General features: G+C 41.7%; 1 protein-coding gene across 1 annotated transcript in view; it reads right to left on the bottom strand.

The window, feature by feature from the left end:
• The window catches only part of LOC136879315 (uncharacterized), a 523,120-nt gene that overhangs the window by 329,709 nt on the left and 172,395 nt on the right, over positions 1 to 21,016 (bottom strand). The window contains exon 2 of the mRNA XM_067153135.2: positions 4,104 to 4,239. Coding sequence (XP_067009236.2) covers positions 4,104 to 4,239 — 136 coding nt within the window. The remainder of the gene's footprint in view (positions 1 to 4,103; positions 4,240 to 21,016) is intronic.

Raw genomic sequence — 21,016 nt, 5'->3', positions numbered from 1 at the left:
AGAATGGATCCTAATAGATTATCCCATAAGATCTTCAAGGTTGCTAACAAAGGCAAAGCTACTGGATTCCCCTGGACCAAACAAGTGGACAAAGATCTTGCAGAGCTTAATATTAATCAAGCCGCCATTACTGACAGAAATGCATACCGTTTAATGGTCAAAACTAAACCTTTCCTAACATCCCTTACATCAGCTAGCCACAAAGGAGCCGGGAATTGTTCAGAGGAGCGCAGGAAAGAATTCAGCGAGAAAATGAAGGAATACTGGGCCAACAGGAAGGCTCAAGAGGCCACTAAGAACACAATCCAGTATGCTAAAATGGGCAGACGAAGACAAAAACACAGCTAGAACACAAGCACCGTGGTCCACAGATGGCCTAAACGCAAAGAGAGAAATAAATAAATAAATAAATAAATAAATAAATAAATAAATAAATAAATAAATAAATAAATAAATAAATTTGCACGGAGGGTGAATTCTAAAAAATTAAGCTTGTAGTTTCAGATGGCTGTGTTCGTATCGTGATCATAGCCATGAAACCTCTAATTTTATATGTAATCAGAACAACATAGGGGCGTGACCTTTTATTTCGAGAATCCCGTATGTAATACACTAATGTGTATATGGTTATTTATTTAGGATTGTGGGTCAAGGTGCCATTTGTCCAAGTCCTATCAAATAGAACAGAGGTCGGTAACAAGCCGGTAGATCATGGTAACAGACTTGGCGAGCTTTCACGAGAGAGAAACGTTTTCCAGGAAAGATTCCAATTCTCCGCGCTAAACCCCACAAAAGCTCGAGGAGAACTTTACTGTGCATTTTGACTTTTACTACAGATAGGACAGCGGCCGAACTGGAAATTATTTAATTAAGAAATGACCTGTGTGTATTAAAAGGCCGCCTCCAGTGTGTAGAGATAGCGTGCATTCCTCTTACCTGGAGGTCCCAGATTCGATCCCTGACCAACTCCGTTTTTTTACCTGGATCTGAGGGCTGGTTCGAGGTCCATTCAGCCTAGGTTATTAAAATTAAGGAGCTATCTGACGATGAGATAGCTTCCCCGTTCTAGAAAGGCAAGACTAACGACCAAGAAGATTCGTCGTATCAACCACATGACACCTCGAAATCTGCAGGTCATCGGGCTGAGCAGCAGTCACCTGGTAAGCCATAGACCTTCGAGGCTATTGTGCCATGTGGTTTCTTTGGTTTGGTGTGGAAAGTGTTGTAGAACCTGACAAATGTTGGCCTGTGTTTCCATAGGAAAAACCGGTTTGAAGATCTTTGTTGCTTCAACTTACCTTTGTGAATCGTTACTTTGAGGCATGGATCTAATTATTAAGTACAGAACTAGCTTAACTGACGAATGTTTGGAATCCTGGATTCGACTCGCTGCTACCAGTTATTCACCCAACATAAAAACTTTTGTTGAGAAATATTCTGCGAAGTTTCACACTAAGGTGAAAGGTGATTGCAAACATTTATACATTTGCAGCTGTTTGTAGTAAAACATTGTTCCACATGCCTTAATTTCATTGTCTAGAGCTCTTTTACCGTTAAATTAATTGACAAAAATAATTGCGATTGCTTAAAGGGTAGATCGTTTAAAGTAAATAACTTCTCAGTAGCTCACTGAATGTTCCTGGCCACAGCCTCCTGGTTCCGAAGGGCGTCAGTGTACGTGCTCGAACCGGAGCATCATTTAGGCCTTGGTGTAAATATTCACTCTACGTATTCGGCACTATTACTTGGTTGAGTAGGAAAATCTCGATCTAGTTACATCCATCATTTCTCGGTATAAATGTAGAGTTTATGGCACTAAAATATTCGACATATTATATACTTAGTCGTGCATACTATTACATAAGCGTACTAGCACTGGAATTGTTCGAAAAAAGAAAGAGGTACCTATAGCAGTTTGATGTTAATATGTTTACAGTCGATAATAGCAAACATGTTTGTTTTTTAGCTTCTTTCCTAGCATTTTAATTATATTTCTTCTTCTTATTCGTAGCCTTTATTCTTCTTTGCCTCAGAATATACGCTGATTTGCATATAAGTCACCACTTCTGCCGATGAAGGGCATCGTGAGGAGAGACATTGGTGCGTCGCTTGCCTTCTTTCAGCAGGTAAAGAGTCCATGTGTCCGATGTTAACCTGTACTGAGACGCAAGGTGGTCTTGGCGACCGACTGATCGTCACTACGGTTGACACGACCGTACCAGCATAAACGAGCCTCCCGCATTGTTTCGGTCATGGGCGCAACTCCCACCATCGCTTGGACATTACTGTACTTGGTATGATCAAGTCGCGTAAGACTGAGGTCCCAATATGCGTATGTATTTCCATAACTGGTAGAGCTTGTTCATTTTTAACAGATGCTGGCCGGCATGCAGAACCAGAGTGAGACAGGGTGTACCATGGTTATGGCTATACCTCGGATTTGTAGGTGGTAATAGGTTAGAATGCAAAGTAATTTGGTTTGTAGGAAGTGTCATGCAACCCGCGGTACCAAAATGTAGGAAGAGTAGCATAAATTCAAGGATTTCTATAGGCTGTATCCCTAACATCTATGCAAATCTCATAACATAACCGTTGTACAGTGTAGGGTATACTTGTTACTGCCTTAAGTAAGTTTGCATTCTAACCTATCAGCACCTAAAAATCCGGACTCTAGTTATGGCCTTCACGTGGATGGGTATCCTGCGATCACAGAGGACTCCGCTTACTTGCCTCCACTTCAGCCAACTCGCACCGACATGTCACTGTTCGAACAGATCAGGGAGCAAAGGTAACTACAATATATTGCTAAACATCATTGGAATCCTGATTACCCCCACAGATGGTCCCAGGTGTCTACGGTCCGCACTCTATGTATTCTGTTTCCATGGTGTTCAGCCGTAATCCATTTTCTGCTTACTCGATTTCACACTTCTGCAGCCAACAGACCATCATCAGAATGTAAGTGTGTTCACGGATGTGGGGTTTTGATATTTGCTGTTATTATATCCATACAAAGTATAAAGAACAGCGGTGCGAGTGAGGAACCTTGGGGGAACGCCAAAGCGAATGACGAAAGATCCCTGCTGGACATCGCACTACGCAGCTAAATTTATGATACAGGAGCTGTTTCCAACAGATGTACCCCTCAGGAACACCATACGAAGCCAAATCAGTTCGTGAGAAACTCGACGAAACACCTTTTCCAAGTCCAGGAAAGCCATGAGGACAGATTTCTTCTTATGGCGGTGTTTTTCTTTGAGCAGTCAGGTGGCTATATCGCATCTGTTGTCCCATTTCCCTTCACAGCACCTTACTGATCTCGACAAAGTCACAGAGTCGAATCTCAAGAATGTGCTCAAAGGTTTTTATTTTGTTACATAGCAGGCGAATCGGTCCGTAGTTGATACACTCGTAAATATACATGCATCTGTGAGGTTTCTGGAGACGCCAAGGTGAAGGAATTTTGTTCTAGAGGAGCTCATTTACGGCCTACTTCGTAGTGTAGAGGGTAGCGTGCGCATGTTTGTTCTTACCCGGAGGCCCCAGCTTTGATTCCCATCCAGTCCAGGAATTGTAATTGCGGATTGAGGGCTGGAACATGGTATAGTCTATACAATTAGAGGTGAGCAAAGGGTGATTGCCCAGTAGCACTGCCACTGGAATTTCACAAATACGCAAGCACCATGGTATAGGGTTACCGTACGTAAGCGTGGACGTAATAACGTAATGACTTCGTCTCTGGCATATAATGAATGAGGTTAGGATTTATATTTTGTTATATTATTTCACTATTCTGTTTTATGAAGTTTATTAGATATCTGGTTAAGTGTAAGATAGGGCCGTGAGCCTTAACTTCGCCACAAATGAAGGCATGAAATAAATAAATAAATAAATAAATAAATAAATAAATAAATAAATAAATAAATAAATAAATAAATCTCATTAACGCGTCCGTGGTTTGAAATCTGGTCAATGCAAATGACATTTTAAAAACTGAAAATCGCATATTACGTTGTTTTGGCTTATGTATTAATGTTAATAGCAACATACAATTCCGTGCTTGTAGTTTCATTTCAAATCCAACCGGAAGAATGACAACTTACCTCAAGCTGAACACCGAACAGGTCCCTGGAGCGGTCGGGATCTCGTGGTTTGTCTTCTTCACTGCGGCTACTGGATACTTCCTCCGACACCCCGAGCTCCTCATCGGGCTTGTCAGGACCCATGGTGTCCAGCCACCTGAAGGAAAAGGCAACGAAACTTTAAACAAGCCTATGGAAAAGTACAAAGCGGAAAAGAATGTTAACATCGCACTTCAATTGAAACTGATCATGTTCACTTTTGAACCGAAATTAATCACTGGTAAAAGATAGCACAAATTTCATGGCTCATTTTATATATTATATTATTATATTTGCCTTTATTTGTAGTGGCGAAGTTAGGACTCATGGTCCTCTCTTACACTTAACCACACTTCATTAACAATGTACATCTGAGAGCAATATTCATAATCTTATCTTAAAACTACCATTACAAACTAGAAACAAAGTATGAAACAAAATAACAAACTCTATAAATATTCTTAGTCATGTCTTAAAACTATCGTTACAAATTAAAAGTTAAAGGACACAAAATACCATAAGCACAGTAAACGTACATTCATACACACATTCACTCTACCAGATTCATTCAGCCTGGCGGCACACATCGAGGAGATTGCGCACGGCAAGACAACTTGAAAGAATTTAAGGAATTTATGGCTCTAATGTTGTGGGGGAGAGAATTCCATATTCTAGCTCCATTTGCAACAAAGGAACGGCTAAATGCTGCTGACCTGCCGAGAGGGATAGCAAGTGTACTGCCGGAGCGTGTGTTATGCTGGTGGAAAGAGGATAGGAAATTGAGTTGTGAAGATAAGTAGTATGGGATATTCTCTTTTAATACTCGAAATATTAATACTGCCACGTGGAGGTTTCTATATTGTTCAAATTTTAGAAGGGAAAGTTGTCGATAATAAGGGGTAACATGAACATCATAGCGTAAGGAAAAGATAAATCTAATACATGAGTTCATAGTACGTTGTAATCGGTTTAGTTGTTCTCGCGTGGCATCAATTAGTACTACGTCACAGTAGGAAAATATAGGGAGGATAAGAGTATTTATAAACCTAATTTTCATGTTTAGTGGCAGCATATTTTGATGATGTTTTAGTGGGTGAAAGGACGCGTACACTTTTCTACAGATATTTGTAATGTGCTCTCTCCAGTTAAGATTCTCGTTTATAATTACACCAAGATTTCTTACCGAGTTTTCGTACGGAATAATTTTACCAGATAAAGTTAGTGGAGGAATGTTTTTGTTTTTTGCCGCACTGATTTGTTTCGTCTGCCCAACAATAATAGCTTTACACAGTAAAGAGGATCTTCCATATGGCGTATTATGCTGTAACTCTTTTAAGTTCTCGGTTTCCTCCAATTTTGATGTGACTTTATCACTATGTTTAGGAACTAATCACTTTTGTCATCAAAGGTGTAAGTGCGAGAATATGAAAAACGAAGTTAGTAAAACAAGAAATACAAACAAAATATTAAGTCATATGAGCTGAAATATAATACGCTTTAAAACACAAAATGACATGTTTCGTCTAATCGAGTGAAAATGCTCAGTTTTCCAAAAATTACGATCAAAAATAAAACTTCAGACAGGATAAATTGCTTAAAAAATATATACAGAAGTTAAAGTGAAATTTTAGAAGATGCAAGTAACAACAACAAGTTAGGTCTTCGATAATTTGTAAGTACATTACAAAAGACCATTGCTAATTCCCTAATAAAGTATAGTTAATTTTCATGTGCGTTGTATTATTACTGACCTATTCCATTATTTCCTATCACTGAAGTGAATATTGGATTTCAACACACAAATATTCAGGTGTTTGAGCTGAGATGACCATACATTGGCAAACATGCTCAGTATGTGAGCCCAACACTACACAAGCACCATTGCAGGACTCAGCACGCTGCACGTCTGGACTCACAAAATCATAGATGAATCAGGACAAATGCAGCTACAGTATTATAAGATATAAGATATTTCATACTCTGAATGACTCCCATTATCACCCTTGTACATTCTGTAGCATATGCCCGATCCAGCATCTTGACTGCACCTACAAGGACCTCCTGTTTAGCAATACAGGAGAGCACCCTTAAAAATTATATTGCAATACAACATTCCTTCCTGTCTGTGGTATCATCACACATAATAGCAACATTTTCGCCACTGATTGCTGCCTTCACTTTTCTCTCCTCTCCTTCTTAACTATCGCCACATATGTAGGTACAGTAGTTCTGCAGTGGGGACATCTCCAGCTCCCGTAGCAATACAATTATTTTAACACATTATGTCCTTTACACAACAGAAGTAATAAATACATAAAAAGTAATTTATATTTCTTACAGGTGAACTAAACATAACTTACCTGGAATATATTATTTTACCCAAGCTTTAGAAGTTGGGTCATATAACACCCAATGGGATATTTGCTTCCATCAGAGCGTTAACTGGGTCTCATATTAATTTGTTCTTTTCAGATATATGTTTTCGTTGTTAATAGTGTCAGACAACTGTCGCTCATTGCATAGAGTTTCTTCAGACTTTTCTTTCTTTCTTTCTTTCTTTCTTTCTTTCTTTCTTTCTTTCTTTCTTTCTTTCTTTCTTTCTTTATGTTTACAGCTATCCTACACTTGTTTAACTCAGTTGTTTCTAGGCCAATCGATTCTTATACTGCAGTATTTGCACATCATTAATTTATTATTAGCCTCAAGTATATTATACAACAGTTCAATTTCGAACTACTTTTGCTGACCATATATATTTATGACTTTCGCCATCTTCAAATTAAACTGCACAAAAAAATAAAAACTTTCTCTCGGACACATATTTCGACTATTCCGTCTTTCTACCGCGGGCACGAAAAATAACGAATGCTTTTCTTTTTGAAAATAACATAAATTGATTGCTTTCGTAATATAGGTCGATACGAATAAATTTTTTATTTCTGCGATGTTGGACAGGAATCGATATGATATACATATATCGATATACATATATATCTATTTTCGTTCCTTTAAAATGTCAAGGGGGCGTCGTCATGTGACCTTTCAAGCTGTAAAAGAAAAACATTACGAAATAATTTATAAAATACATTATTTCCCGAGAAATTTCTTATTATATGTTAAAAGTGCGGAATTTCGCGGAAAAAATTATTCAAATTGTTGTGAAATTGGAAACTATTTATTACGTTGTCCAACGCTGTAAAACACAGAACTTCAGCTTTAATAAAAAAAAGATTCATACAAAAATACACTGACTGACAGAGCAAATGCAACACCAAGAAGGAGTCGTCAGAACTTTATGCCAATTGCAGGGTAGACTGACGTCACTGAGGTGTGCTCATGATGTGAAATGCGCCGCTGTGCTGCGCACGTAGCGAACAATAAATGGGACACGGCGTTGGCGAATGGCCCACTTCGTATCGTGATTTCTCAGCCGACAGTCATTGTAGAACGTGTTGTCGTGTGCCACAGGACACGTGTATAGCTAAGAATGCCAGGCCGCCGTCAACGGAGGCATTTCCAGCAGACAGACGACTTTACGAGCGGTATGGTGATCGGGCTGAGAAGGGCAGGTTGGTCGCTTCGTCAAATCGCAGCCGATACCCATAGGGATGTGTCCGCGGTGCAGCGCCTGTGGCGAAGATGGTTGGCGCAGGGACATGTGGCACGTGCGAGGGGTCCAGGCGCAGCCTGAGTGACGTCAGCACGCGAGGATCGGCGCATCCGCCGCCAAGCGGTGGCAGCCCCGCACGCCACGTCAACCGCCATTCTTCAGCATGTGCAAGACACCCTGGCTGTTCCAATATCGATCAGAACAATTTCCCGTCGATTGGTTGAAGGAGGCCTGCACTCCCGGCGTCCGCTCAGAAGACTACCATTGACTCCACAGCATAGACGTGCACGCCTGGCATGGTGCCGGGCTAGAGCGACTTGGATGAGGGAATGGCGGAACGTCGTGTTCTCCGATGAGTCACGCTTCTGTTCTGTCAGTGATAGTCACCGCAGACGAGTGTGGCGTCGGCGTGGAGAAAGGTCAAATCCGGCAGTAACTGTGGAGCGCCCTACCGCTAGACAACGCGGCATCATGGTTTCGGGCTCTATTGCGTATGATTCCACGTCACCTCTAGTGCGTATTCAAGGCATGTTAAATGCCCACCGCTACGTGCAGCATGTGCTGCGGCCGGTGGCACTCCCGTACCTTCAGGGGCTGCCCAATGCTCTGTTTCAGCAGGATAATGCCCGCCCACACACTGCTCGCATCTCTCAACAGGCTCTACGAGGTGTACAGATGCTTCCGTGGCCAGCGTACTCTCCGGATCTCTCACCAATCGAACACGTGTGGGATCTCATTGGACGCCGTTTGCAAACTCTGCCCCAGCCTCGTACGGACGACCAACTGTGGCAAATGGTTGACAGAGAATGGAGAACCATCCCTCAGGACACCATCCGCACTCTTATTGACTCTGTACCTCGACGTGTTTCTGCGTGCATCGCCGCTCGCGGTGGTCCTACATCCTACTGAGTCGATGCCGTGCGCATTGTGTAACCTGCATATCGGTTTGAAATAAACATCAATTATTCGTCCGTGCCGTCTCTGTTTTTTCCCCAACTTTCATCCCTTTCGAACCACTCCTTCTTGGTGTTGCATTTGCTCTGTCAGTCAGTGTATACCGGTATTAAGGACATTTTCGAGTCCCTAATACATTGAGAATTAACTCATAGGGTTGAAGCCAAGTTCTGATCCCATAAATGCGTTCCAGCACTATGAACAAGTTTGCTGAAGTATGTCGGTTATAAACAAAGAAGTTACTCTTAATCGCAAACATGGAACAAAGTTTCTTCTTATCCTGTTAGCTGCTTTCATAATCATTTATTGTCTTTGTGGTTTCCTACAAGGAAGTGCTTGCAGGGCTGGTAGGGACAATACATCATCCCAGCTTGCTCATTCTGCGGAAGACGCAGCTAATATTGCGGTATCAAGGTTTGTGTGTACCTCTTACTGACCTTCATGTATCGGAACTATACGGCTCATTTGACCTACACTAAAGGACAGCATCTTTTACCAGACATGCAGCAAGACGTGTTGCTGGAGTTACATAACTGATAATTCTGTCTAATATTCCTAGCCATTGTAAACTGCTGATCTGCGAGTGCAGACTATTATTTTCCTGGTGATGTAAATCTGAGGTTCCCTAAATGCAAATTGGTGGTATAGTCTTGTAAAATGCCACATTCATTCATTGCTAGACGGCGTGCTCTAGCACGCTAGTACATTCTGTTCTTTAAGAAATTACCGTATCCAATACTGGAAATGTATCTTCAAACACCATATTTACTAACATTCCCCATATTGGTCCTCCGGGCAGGATGAATCGTCCCATGGGATTTACAATAAAATCTTCTGTTTTTCTGTTGTTCAACACGTCCTAGAATCCCAAATTAATAATAATTACAACAACATATTAAAACATATTTTCTGTAAAAACCTCCGAAGAACTTATACCACCAGACAGAATGATTTTCAACAACCTTGGAAAACTGCCATTGGCCAATCTATGAATTAAATTATAAGATGTTATTGTTTTACGTCTTCGCCGAAGTACCATAATTTTGTCCCCTAGGAGTTACTTTCCGTGCCGGTAAATCTACCAGCACGGGCCTGGTACATTTGAGGACATTCAAATACCACTGTACGGAGCCGGAATATAATCCGTTAACTTCAGCTCAGAAGGACAGCAGTCGACCGTCTGAGCCATTCAGCCCGGCTGGGTAAAAGAGCGGAACTATTTGGACTGAAGAAGGGACAGAAAAATGGAGAAGGAAAGAGATCTACAAAAATATGGGTAAAGAAGCAGCTGGAGTCAGAAGACCAGCACGCCTCAACCGTCTGAGCCACACAGCCCGGCGAATTTCTTTTCCTTTGTTTGTTGGGCATTACCTTCTTTCTTCACTGTCTGTAATGCTTTCCAAATCCTTCATTTACCTTATTTGCCTTGTATTTCATAATCGAATAGTATATTTCTCTTATTATCCTGTAATTTAAGTGGTTAAGTGTAAGAGAGGGCCACGAGCCCTTAATTCGTCACTGCTAAATAAATAAATAAATAAATAAATAAATAAATAAATAAATAAAAAACGAATGGACAACAAGAGACTGACCTCAAGGATCTTCAACACCATTTCTAGAGAGTAGAAGACAAATGGATGAAACTAGTTCGGAAAGAGCTAGGCCTATAATTTTAAAAAAATTGATCCCAAGGATATGTTCAACAGGGATAAATTTAGAATGTTGATCAGAACATCTGATATTCTCTAGTCACGGACTAGCTAAAACATTGCGTCTTGGAATGGGAGTGAAGTGGGCTCAGGAAAGGAAAGCAACCCACAGTGCAAAGATGAAGGAATATTGGGCTAAGAAGAAAGCTTACCACAGGTAGAAGCCACGTGGCCCAAGGGGTCTCAACGAAACAAGAAGAAGAAGAAGAAGAAGAAGAAGAAGAAGAAGAAGAAAATACATAAATTCAAACGATTTATTATTATTATTATTATTATTATTATTATTATTATTATTATTATTATTATTAATATTATTATCTCCTGTGATTTCCACATCCATACAAATGTATTTAGAATGTTATTCATTTTATGTCCTTTAACTACTTTTGTGGTTTTCAGACACACCGAAGTACGTGAATTTTGTCCCTCAAGAGTTCCGATGTAAGGCTAGCATATTTCGAACACTACGAAAATACCACCAGATTGAGCCAGAATCGAGCCCACTAACTTGTGTGAGCCACTCAATCCAGACACAACCGAATATTTTTCCTGTAAGGATGAAGAGATTCTCCATCTAAGAGCGAGCCTGAGGTAACTGACCCTCCAGAGTGCTAACTACCAACGAGACCTGCTAACTACGGATCAGTGGGTAGTGACATTAGCCATGCGCATCCTCTACGTGAGGATCACACAGTGGCAGACCTGTACCGGTCATCAGTTTACAACCCAGAGTGTATGGAGAGAGTTCACAGGAAATGTCATCAAGAATGTCTTTCTTGGTCCCCCAAGAGGGCGTTTCACTGGTATTTTATCTTCCAAAATTTCCATCAACACCTTCCTATGTCGAAGCCTATGTCCTATCCAAGAAAGTTGTCTCTTCCTAATCTGCTGACTCAACAGCCGTCTCTTTCCTTGGACAATGTTCAATACCTCAGCGTTGGTCTTCTTCTCTACCCAACTTTTCCCCTGTAGCCGACGCCAACACCATATCTCAAAGGCTTCTATCCTCTTAATATCACTATGTCCGACTCGTTGGCTGAATGGTCAGCGTACTGGCCTTCGGTTCAAAGGGTCCCGGGTTCGATTCCTGGCCGGGTCGGGGATTTTAACCTCCATTGGTTAATTCCAATGGCCCGGGGGCTGGGTGTTTGTGTTGTCCCCAACATCCCTGCAACTCACACACAACACATAACACTATCCTTCACCACACTTACACGCAGAAACCTACACATGGCAGATGCCGCCCACCCTCATCGGAGGGTCTGCCTCACAAGGGCTGCACTCGGCTAGAAATAGCCACACGAAATTATTATTATAATATCACTCTTGGTTAATGTCCAGTTCTCAGCACAACAGACCAAACATAGGATTTCATTATTATTTTACGTAAGATGAGGGACATTGTTTTCCGACATAGAAGGGACAATTTATCTCTGAACGATTGCTTTGCTATTGGTATTCGTGTTTTTATTTCAGTGTGCCACTGAAGGTTTTCCTTTATGATCTGGCCAAGATATTGGCACAAGCTCACCACTGATCATCACGTACAATGGAAGTGGGTTCGTACTAAACATCATGACTTGTTTTATTAATAATCATTTTCATACCAAATTTCTTAGCTTCTTCATTCAGCTTTAACAAGATTTTGGATGAAGTTGTTGGACTACCCGCAACTATAGCTTGATCATCGGCAAATTTGATGGTCTGCATTAGCCTCCCTCCTCTATTTCCACCCAAAGCTTTGTTTTTGTAAATCGTAATTATTTTAATTATTTTACACTTTCATTTTTTGTACGTCCGGGTATGGTTCACATTTCACTTTTGAAGTTGGTGACGCGTAACTAGTGCCTTGTTCCACCGTTTGGTAGCAGCAGACGCACAGGGGCCAACGAATGCACTTGCCATAGCCATTTCATAACAACACGGTCAGCGTAGGAGCAATCAACATGGAAAGCAACCGTCAGGGAAAGCGCTATACGATTTGGTTCCTACGGAGAGAAGGCGTGACCACTGCAGAAATTCATCGGCGGTTGGTGAAGAACATGCGCCGTCACGGAACATAGCTTACAACTGGCTGGAAGGTTGGAAAACAGGGCGCACATCGGTGGACAAGGGAACCAGTTCTGGAAGGAATGTGACAGTGTCAACAGCAGCCAACATTGCCCGAGTCGAACAGGCCCTCCAAGGAAACAAATGCATCACATTTACGGAAATGGAGTCGGCCACGAGAATTAGCCGAAACACCCTACAGCGGATCGTGCACGGCCACTTACCGTTGGGGAAGGTGTCATCCACGTGGGTGCCTAGACTCTTGTCTGCAGACGAAACGCAGACGCGTGTGGACGTGTGCAGAGAACTCTTGCAACGTACGATGCAGATCCAGCCAATTTCATGGCTAGGCTTGTGACTGGTGCTGAGACATGACTCCATTACCATGAGCCATAAACGAAACAACAATCGATGCAATGGAAGCACAGGGGCAGTTCACCGCCAAAGAAACGTCGAACAATGATTATCATCTATTCGGGAACATGAAAAAAAACCCTGCGTGGTCGCCGTTTTACGGATTTGGTAAAAATAGACACAACTGTAAAGGCATGGGTACGCAGTTCACCGCCAAAGAAACGTCGAACAGTGATTATCATCTATTCGGGAACATGAAAAAAAAACCTGCGTGGTCGCCGTTTTGCGGATTTGGTAAAAATAGACACAACTGTAAAGGCATGGGTACGCAACACTCCGAAAGAATGGTTTCAGGAAGGTCTGGAGACATCGATGGCAAAATAGCATGCAGTTACAAGGAGGTTATGTTAAGAAGGTGGGCGTAACAACTGTTGTGTAATGTACTTCACTTGGGTAGAAAAAAAAAAATAAAGTGTAAAACAATATAGTTCGCCCTTCGTAAATATTTTAATTTTCCGCCATTTGGCTGCTTGCTCGTCAATTTCGACGTTCCGTTTCACTCCGGGCCTACCAGATAGCAGAGTAACCGAGGCCGGGCTGAGTGGCTCAGACGGTTGAGGCGCTGGCCTTCTGACCCCAACTTGGCAGGTTCGATCCTGGCTCAGTCCGGTAGTATTTGAAGGTGCTCAAATACGTCAGCCTCATGTCGGTAGATTTACTGGCACGTCAAAGAACTCCTGCGGGACTAAATTCCGGCACCTCGACGTATCCGAAAACCGTAAAAGAGTAGTTTTTTTTTGCTAGTTGCTTTACGTCGCACCGACACAGATAGGTATTATAGCGACGATGGGATAGGGAAGGGCTAGGAGTGGGAAGGAAGCGGCCGTGGCCTTAATTAAGGTGCAGTCCCAGCATTTGCCTGGTGTTAAAATGGGAAACCACGGAAAACCATTTTCAGGGCTGCCGACAGTGGGGTTCGAACCTACTATCTCCCGAATACTGGATACTGGCCGCAATTAAGCGACTGCAGCTATCGAGCTCGGTGAAAAAAAAAGAGTAGTTAGTGGGACGTAAAAGCAATTAACATTATTATTATTATTAGAGTAAAAGGAATCCCTCATGAACGCCTGTAGCTGAGTTTTTAATTTTAAAAATTCGGGTAAACACCGAATGTGTCACCAAAGATCTTTTTGCACGTCCACATCGTACGGCATGGAGTGTCAAATAGACTCCTTGAATAATTTGAAAAACATAAGAACCAGCGAATACTGTACTACAAAAGAGGGGAATGTTCAAAAACGAGAATGCTTTCAAGATTAGATTTTCACATTACCTTACCTCAACATATTCTATGCCCTAAAGACCTGCATCCGTGGTTGCTAAACAAACCCCGCCCATTTTCTCCGTATGCTTCCTTTCTTTTGCCTCTCTGTATTTCCTTAAAATGCTTTCTCTCATATTCCTTAACTATTTTTAACTGTATGAGATTTCTGACCTGGTTCGTAATGTAGTAGCATAAACTATTTTGAGACTGTCTATTAGGAGAATGCTACAAAATACCTATGTAGATTAACCTCACGAATATTCGACAAAATCACACCAAAGACTCTCCTTGCAAGACGAATTATGTGCATTAATAGAGAAGGGATCTTGGTAAGGAAAACACTCCACAGTTCTAGCCCTTCAGGCAAGCAACTCAATGTTGAAAACATCCTAGCGATATGAGCTACAAATTTTAGGTTTAAAAATAATAAATTTAGAGAATGAATTCTTTATTTATTCCTGAAAATTACAATCTTTTTCTTATCCGATCGACTAGATTAGCAGCTTCCCTTTTTCTACCACTACGAGCGCTAATGTGAGTCAATGCAGAGTTTCACTAAAGCCCTTATAACCAAATTCGGTGTGGACATTTTTTCAAAAAGTCAAAAAATGCCTGAGGTATTGAACCAACGAACACATTACAGATATAATAATGTAATTAAGTTCATTTGGCTAGGATTTGAATCAAAAAGAAAATGAGTAAAGAAACATGCTATTTTAGGCTGTTCGTCCAGAACTGCATTTAGGCCGAAAGTGATTTTTCCTTTTTTAAATTTGATAGAACTATCCAAGGCTCACAATTTTAATCCTTGAGCTCTTCAGCTTTAGGCGCAATTGAGGAAATTGATTAATTTAACGTTTTTCTGCTGAAATGAAATGAAAAATGAAATGAAATGGCGTATGGCTTTTAGTGCCGGGAGAATCCGAGGACAAGTTGGGCTCATCAGGTGCAGGTCTTTTGATCTGACCTAAAGCGACACATACACCCAGCCCCCGTGCCAGCGAAATTAACTAATTATGGTTAAAATTCCCGACCCTGCCAGGAATCGAACCTGGGACCCCTGTGACCAAAGGTCAGCATGCTAACCACTTAGCCATGGAGACTGTCTGCTAAGAAATGTTTTTAACATTAAAATCCAGACCCTAGCGATAAAATTTCAACATTTCCGATGTGATCAGATCAATTGTTTATCACTTCAGTAGCTACACGGAGTTCGTAATGTAATGAGGGGTGGAAGCTTGGGCGCGCCGCTGGTTTATAGTAGGCACACACAGGGGCCCATAAACCTATCAAAGCCTCATGTTAAACACAGGAAAAGAATCATTTGCTCCACGAAGGAACAGTTAATTTTGATTGTTGTTTCTTTTCCCACGTGCTGTTCGATTGCAAGGTGCGCTTTGTGTTACGCGCCGGTACCCCTACAAACTGTATGCTACCATTTATTCTCCGCGCTGTCTGTTGCTGCAGACTCATCGTACCGTTGTGTCTTCCCCTTCACCTGCTGTAGCGGCAGGTGGTAAGATGGCATGGCTGGCAGTATGCTGTTGACTCACTACGATTTCGTCATCTAGACTCTAGAACAGCCACTTTCAAACTGTGGTCTGCGGACCCCTGGGGGCCCGCGATGTTAAAATAAATTGGACGTACTTAAAGAGAGAAATGTTATTGTACACACACAATTCATAAACCATTGTACTAAATTCAGTAACCATCTCTTCACTGATGTGTAACTTACAGAGAGTATATGTAACTCTCAACTTGGTACAAGTCAGCAGCGAAAAAAGAAGAAATACTACAGGGTAGTGTAAGTGATGCAATTGTGAGATATTTGGAATTGCCAGTATTCACTCTCAGACTATATTTTCCGCCTTTGGTTGAGAAAATTTCGTGGACCAGAATCCCTTCTTTGAAACTGAACGTTAACTGCCCTCCCTTGAGGAAGATCCACTTGCCGAAGTATCTTGGTAGAGAGACACTGAAAAATAAATTGAAGTATGAGACAGGAGGAGAATCAGATGGAGTGCGATGTTTAGCTCCAGGAAGTGACAAGATTGTATCACAGTTCCAGGTCGTTGGTCGACTTTTGGGCCCATGACATCCCCTCTACCCTACTCGCTGGCTGAATAGTCAGCGTAGTGGCCTTCGGTTCAGAGGGTCCCGGGTTCGATTCCCAGCCGGGTCGGGGATTTTAATCTTCATTGGTTAATTCAAATGGCCCGGGGGTTGAGTGTTTGTGCTGTCCTCAACATCCCTGCAACTCACACACCACACATAACACTATCCTCCACCATAATAATACGCAGTTACCTACACATGGCAGATAACGCCCACCCTCATCGGAGGGTCTGCCTTACAAGGGCAGCACTCGGCTAGAAATACCCACACGAAATTATTATCTAGAAAGAAAATGCTGCGTTTAATGTCTTTCATGACAACATATCTGCGTGAGTGTACTTTTTTTGCTCTCACACAAATAAAAACGAAGTACAGAAACAGAGCCAATGTAGAGGCTGTTCTTCAGTCCGAGTGACTACGCTTATAAAACGCTTGTTCTCTGCAAAATACCATCCGTCTCGTTGATTTGACAACCGCAACAAGTGAACTTTTTCACGTAAGTTTCCAGACCCAGACTGTCGTAATTACTAGTCAAATGTCACGATGTGTTTTAATTTCTCTGCATTTAAAAAGTATATGTAAATGATATTATATTAAACTTTCAAAGAAAGTAAACATTAGTCATAAATTAGACGAATAAAATCAAACATGGTACACTGAAGAAAATGGAAATTGCACCACTCAGAAGGAGCGGTGCTACATTGCTGCAATTGAACCCGCAGGACGAGTGTTCGATAGTGATTCGATGATTACACTTTCAGGTCCCTATGACCGCAAGTTTGAACAACAATCAATACAGGATGTGCCCACCACGAGCTGCAATACATTGATGAATTCGTCGAGGCATGGAGTCAATAAGGCCCTGGATCGCTTCCTAAGGAATTGTGGCCCATGCTTGCTGCACTGCACGGGTCAGTTGTTCCAGAGTTGTGGGTGGCTGAGGACGGTTGGCCAGTTGTCGACCCATCATGTCCCACACATGCTCAATAGGACTGAGGTACGGGGATCTGGCGGGCCATTCTAAGGTTGTGATGTCGTGGAGAGCTTCTCTGGAGATGCTTGCAGTGTGAACCCGGGCATTGTCCTGCTGAAACATCCCATTAGCAATGTTCGCCATCATAGGGACAACCACTGGATTGAGTACCCTACCAACGTACTGTCGAGCATTCATAGTGCCCTCAACAAGTGCAATTGTGATTTCACATTAAAGTCAATAGCTCTCCAGACCATAATGCTCGGTGTTGGCCCTGTGTGCCTCTCGACAATAAGATCTGGGCGGCCCCTCTCCCCGGTACTTTCTTCCTTTCTTTCTTTCTTTCTTTCTTTCTTTCTTTCTTTCTTTCATACATTCCCTTTATAGTTCTTTCTCTCTATTTTTCTTATTCTTCCAACTGTCTCTTTCATTGTTTTTAGCTTCTTATATGCCATAATAGATTCTAAATCGCCTTATTTGTTTATATTTTAGTTTTTACCCATCGGTTTATTTCTTTGTTCAATTATTTGTTCATTCGTTTTTCTTTGCTTGTTTTTTGTTACCAGTTTTATTTCCTTGCTTCTATAATAGTTTGATTTCTTATATGACCATATCTTACATCTGACCCCTTTCTTTTCTGTCCCCCTGTTCGATTCCTGACACGTTAACAACTTGGGACATAGGAGAGGAAGCATTTATCAATAGATTTCTACAGTTCGACACGTAACTGAGTTACATTTAACACAAACGCCATTCATTTTGTTCATCTCCCGACCAAAATGACATGTTTAATAATACATTTCTCCACGATTCCTCCTAGATTCTTCTAAAATACCCGCAGTTACTTCTGGAGGCTTTGATATCGAGAAGTCCACAGCCAGCATTTATCACCATTTGTACAATAAATACAGAGAGGAGTCCCAAACTCTGAATGAGTGAAAGAACAATTAGAGCCTAATTCCCAAGCCGTACAATCCAGCTACCACAGTACAGGTATGTTTCACACTCTCAACTAGTGTTTCCTAACAAGTTGTATTGTTACACGAACAATGACCGATAGAAAGGATCGCCTCACTGATGGGAAATCTAGTTCAGGGTGAGGGGAGTATCAGATTGAATAGAAATAACGCTCAAGGAATAAGTAAAACAGGCTGCATAGGGGACACAAACTGCACCTTTTTATCACTATATTGGTTATAGCATTTAAAGTGACAGATAAGAGGAGCTTCTGTTATCATAGCCGAAGACTCCTTCTTCAACTCGGAGCTGATGTATGATCGAAATTCTACTTATATAATAGCCTATTACGCAACGAGCGCATTGTAGCATTTATTAAGAGTCATAACTTTTCAAACGTGCGTCTTAATTCCCATAAAGGCAAGATGCATACAATTGTTCTTGCTCGACCATAATTGTCTAATTTTTGAGTTTTTAGAGTAGGCCCTATATCGTACTTTGTTACTTCATTGATAATGAAATGATGACCATTGAGCTTGTTCTAGACCAGGGATGGCGAACCTATGACACGCGTGCCACTAGACGACACGCGAACACGACTTCTGTGGCACCTCAGGCAACACAGTAACATATTTTAATGTTCTTGTCATGTAATAAATCAGTCGAAAATCTAGCAACATAGAATATTTTAACATTAGGCTTTAACAAATAAGTATTAATTAAATTAATTAAATGGAGATTTTTTACAAGTTTTGTTAGATTAAAGCAATAATATACTTTATTATTAAAATTTACCCGTTTTTAAAATGGTAATTTTCAAGTTATGTTTTCAAAATAAAATTATGAAACAATTAGCCGAATGAGGGGTTTGATGATGGTTTCAAAGGGACATAACTAGTGGCACACTAGACAGTAAAAAGGTAATAAACAAGATCATAATTGACACGCTAGTTGGAAAAGGTTTGCCATCCCTGTTCTAGACTATTTCGACAGATGGCAGGCATCACCTATATTGACGATGATTGCTCCCGACTAGTTCAACAGACGGCATGAACGAAGCAAGGCTGGGGTTTGGAGATCTTAACCCCAAAGCAAGGTACATTAAAACACAGGTAGTGAACTCATTTTCTTCTCTAGTCCATGAATTGCGCATATAATTATTCATACACCTTCAATTGTTGGTAACATTCAACGCTTCTGCCGCAATTTCCGGCGGTGTTATCGATTCAAAATTAGTGTCACTTTCAAAACTTGCGCTTGATATTTTGGACTGCTGTGATTGCTTCTTTCAAGGCATAAGGATTGTTCCGCGTACGATATTAATCGATATCGTATACGGAACAATTAGAGCCTAATTCCCAAGTCGATAGCTGGAATAGCGTCCGACTCGTTGGCTGAATGGTCAGCGTACTGACCTTCGGTTATGAGGGTCCCGGGTTCGATTCCCAGCCGGGTCGGGGATTTTAATCTTCGTTGGTTAATTCCAATGGCTCGAGGGATGGGTGGTTGTGCTGTCCCTAAATTTCGCTTCCAGCCAAAAGCCGGAACAGTTTCTATTCATAGGTCACAGACGATTCCTTTCCCCTCCTTATCCAGTTTCACTCACCATAATTCATTTCATCTTCAGTAGCTCCTCGTCTTAGATTGGTACCAGCAAGGGCAATCCGGCCGTAAAAATATGGCATATAAACTCGTCTTACCTCATCCTCGACTCCGTATCAAGAAACGTTACTGAGGGGCAGACATACAATTAGATTCCTAAGGGTGACCTGTAGTTTTAACCATTGATATTATAGACCACATCACACACCCATATATACAGAGTGTCCCAAAAAACACCGACAACGCTTAGTTTGTTGCGTAGGAAGGCAAACTGATCCGTTTTCAAGAAGGAACCCATATCCAGAAACGGACGGCTTGGACGCTGTAGCGCATCGAACCGTGAGATGGTTGGGCGTTCCGCATGTCGTCAATAAACCTAACATATGTAGCACATCACATTCATTAAAAACGGGGTTCGAACTGTGTACCTCCTACGTCATTGCAGAGCCTACATCGGCGATCCTGAGCCTCACGCACATGACCCAATACGTGCGGTTGTCTTTGAAGTATTTCAATCGTTCCGTGGACTCGAGCAATAAGGTCCTCTTGCTGACGTTACAGGAGTGTCATACACCACAATCTTCATACTACCTACGTGGAACTGTCCGGCTTTTCTTAGTCGTCACTCGATGGCCGCGAACGTGTTATGATGTGGGGTACGTTTGTTTGGAAAACGTTCTGCATACAATCTTGCAGCAGCTCTACCATTGCAATCCGCTTTGCCGTGTGCAAGTACCATGTGGGTCATTTCCACAGCTGGTACATGTCGCACGGGTGTTAACAACGTTACTGCACTGGCAGACTACAGTACACAAGTAATGCAGTATAATGCGCATCAAGGACTGTGTGGAGGAATATAGCGCATGCGCAGGAATGTTATGCGGCTAAGTTCGTCCATCCGCAGTACACAGATGGCTAAATATCTTGCGTATTAAGACACCAAATCGGAACAAATTATCAGAACTGTTCTCAGACTTCGAGGCTCTCCAGCGCCCAAACCGTACATTTCCGGACAGGGGCTCGTTATTGAAAACCGATCAGTCCGCCATCCCGCAAAACATACTAAGTCTTGTCGATCTTTTCTGGGGACACCTTGAATTTATATATATATGCCCGTATATGCATAAATCATCTAGTTTATGCAGTCACAAATATTGCAATCAAAACTATCTGTACTTCTTCTTGAGGCGCCTTCTCCTAGCGGAGGTTGGCGATCCACATAGCCAGCTCTGGACGTGATGTTGCAGC

This window comes from Anabrus simplex, chromosome 8 (assembly GCF_040414725.1).
Source record: "Anabrus simplex isolate iqAnaSimp1 chromosome 8, ASM4041472v1, whole genome shotgun sequence".
In the NCBI taxonomy this organism is placed as follows: Eukaryota; Metazoa; Arthropoda; class Insecta; order Orthoptera; family Tettigoniidae; genus Anabrus; species Anabrus simplex.
Note: the sequence above shows the minus strand (reverse complement) of the source record. Positions and strands in the feature narration are given on the sequence as shown.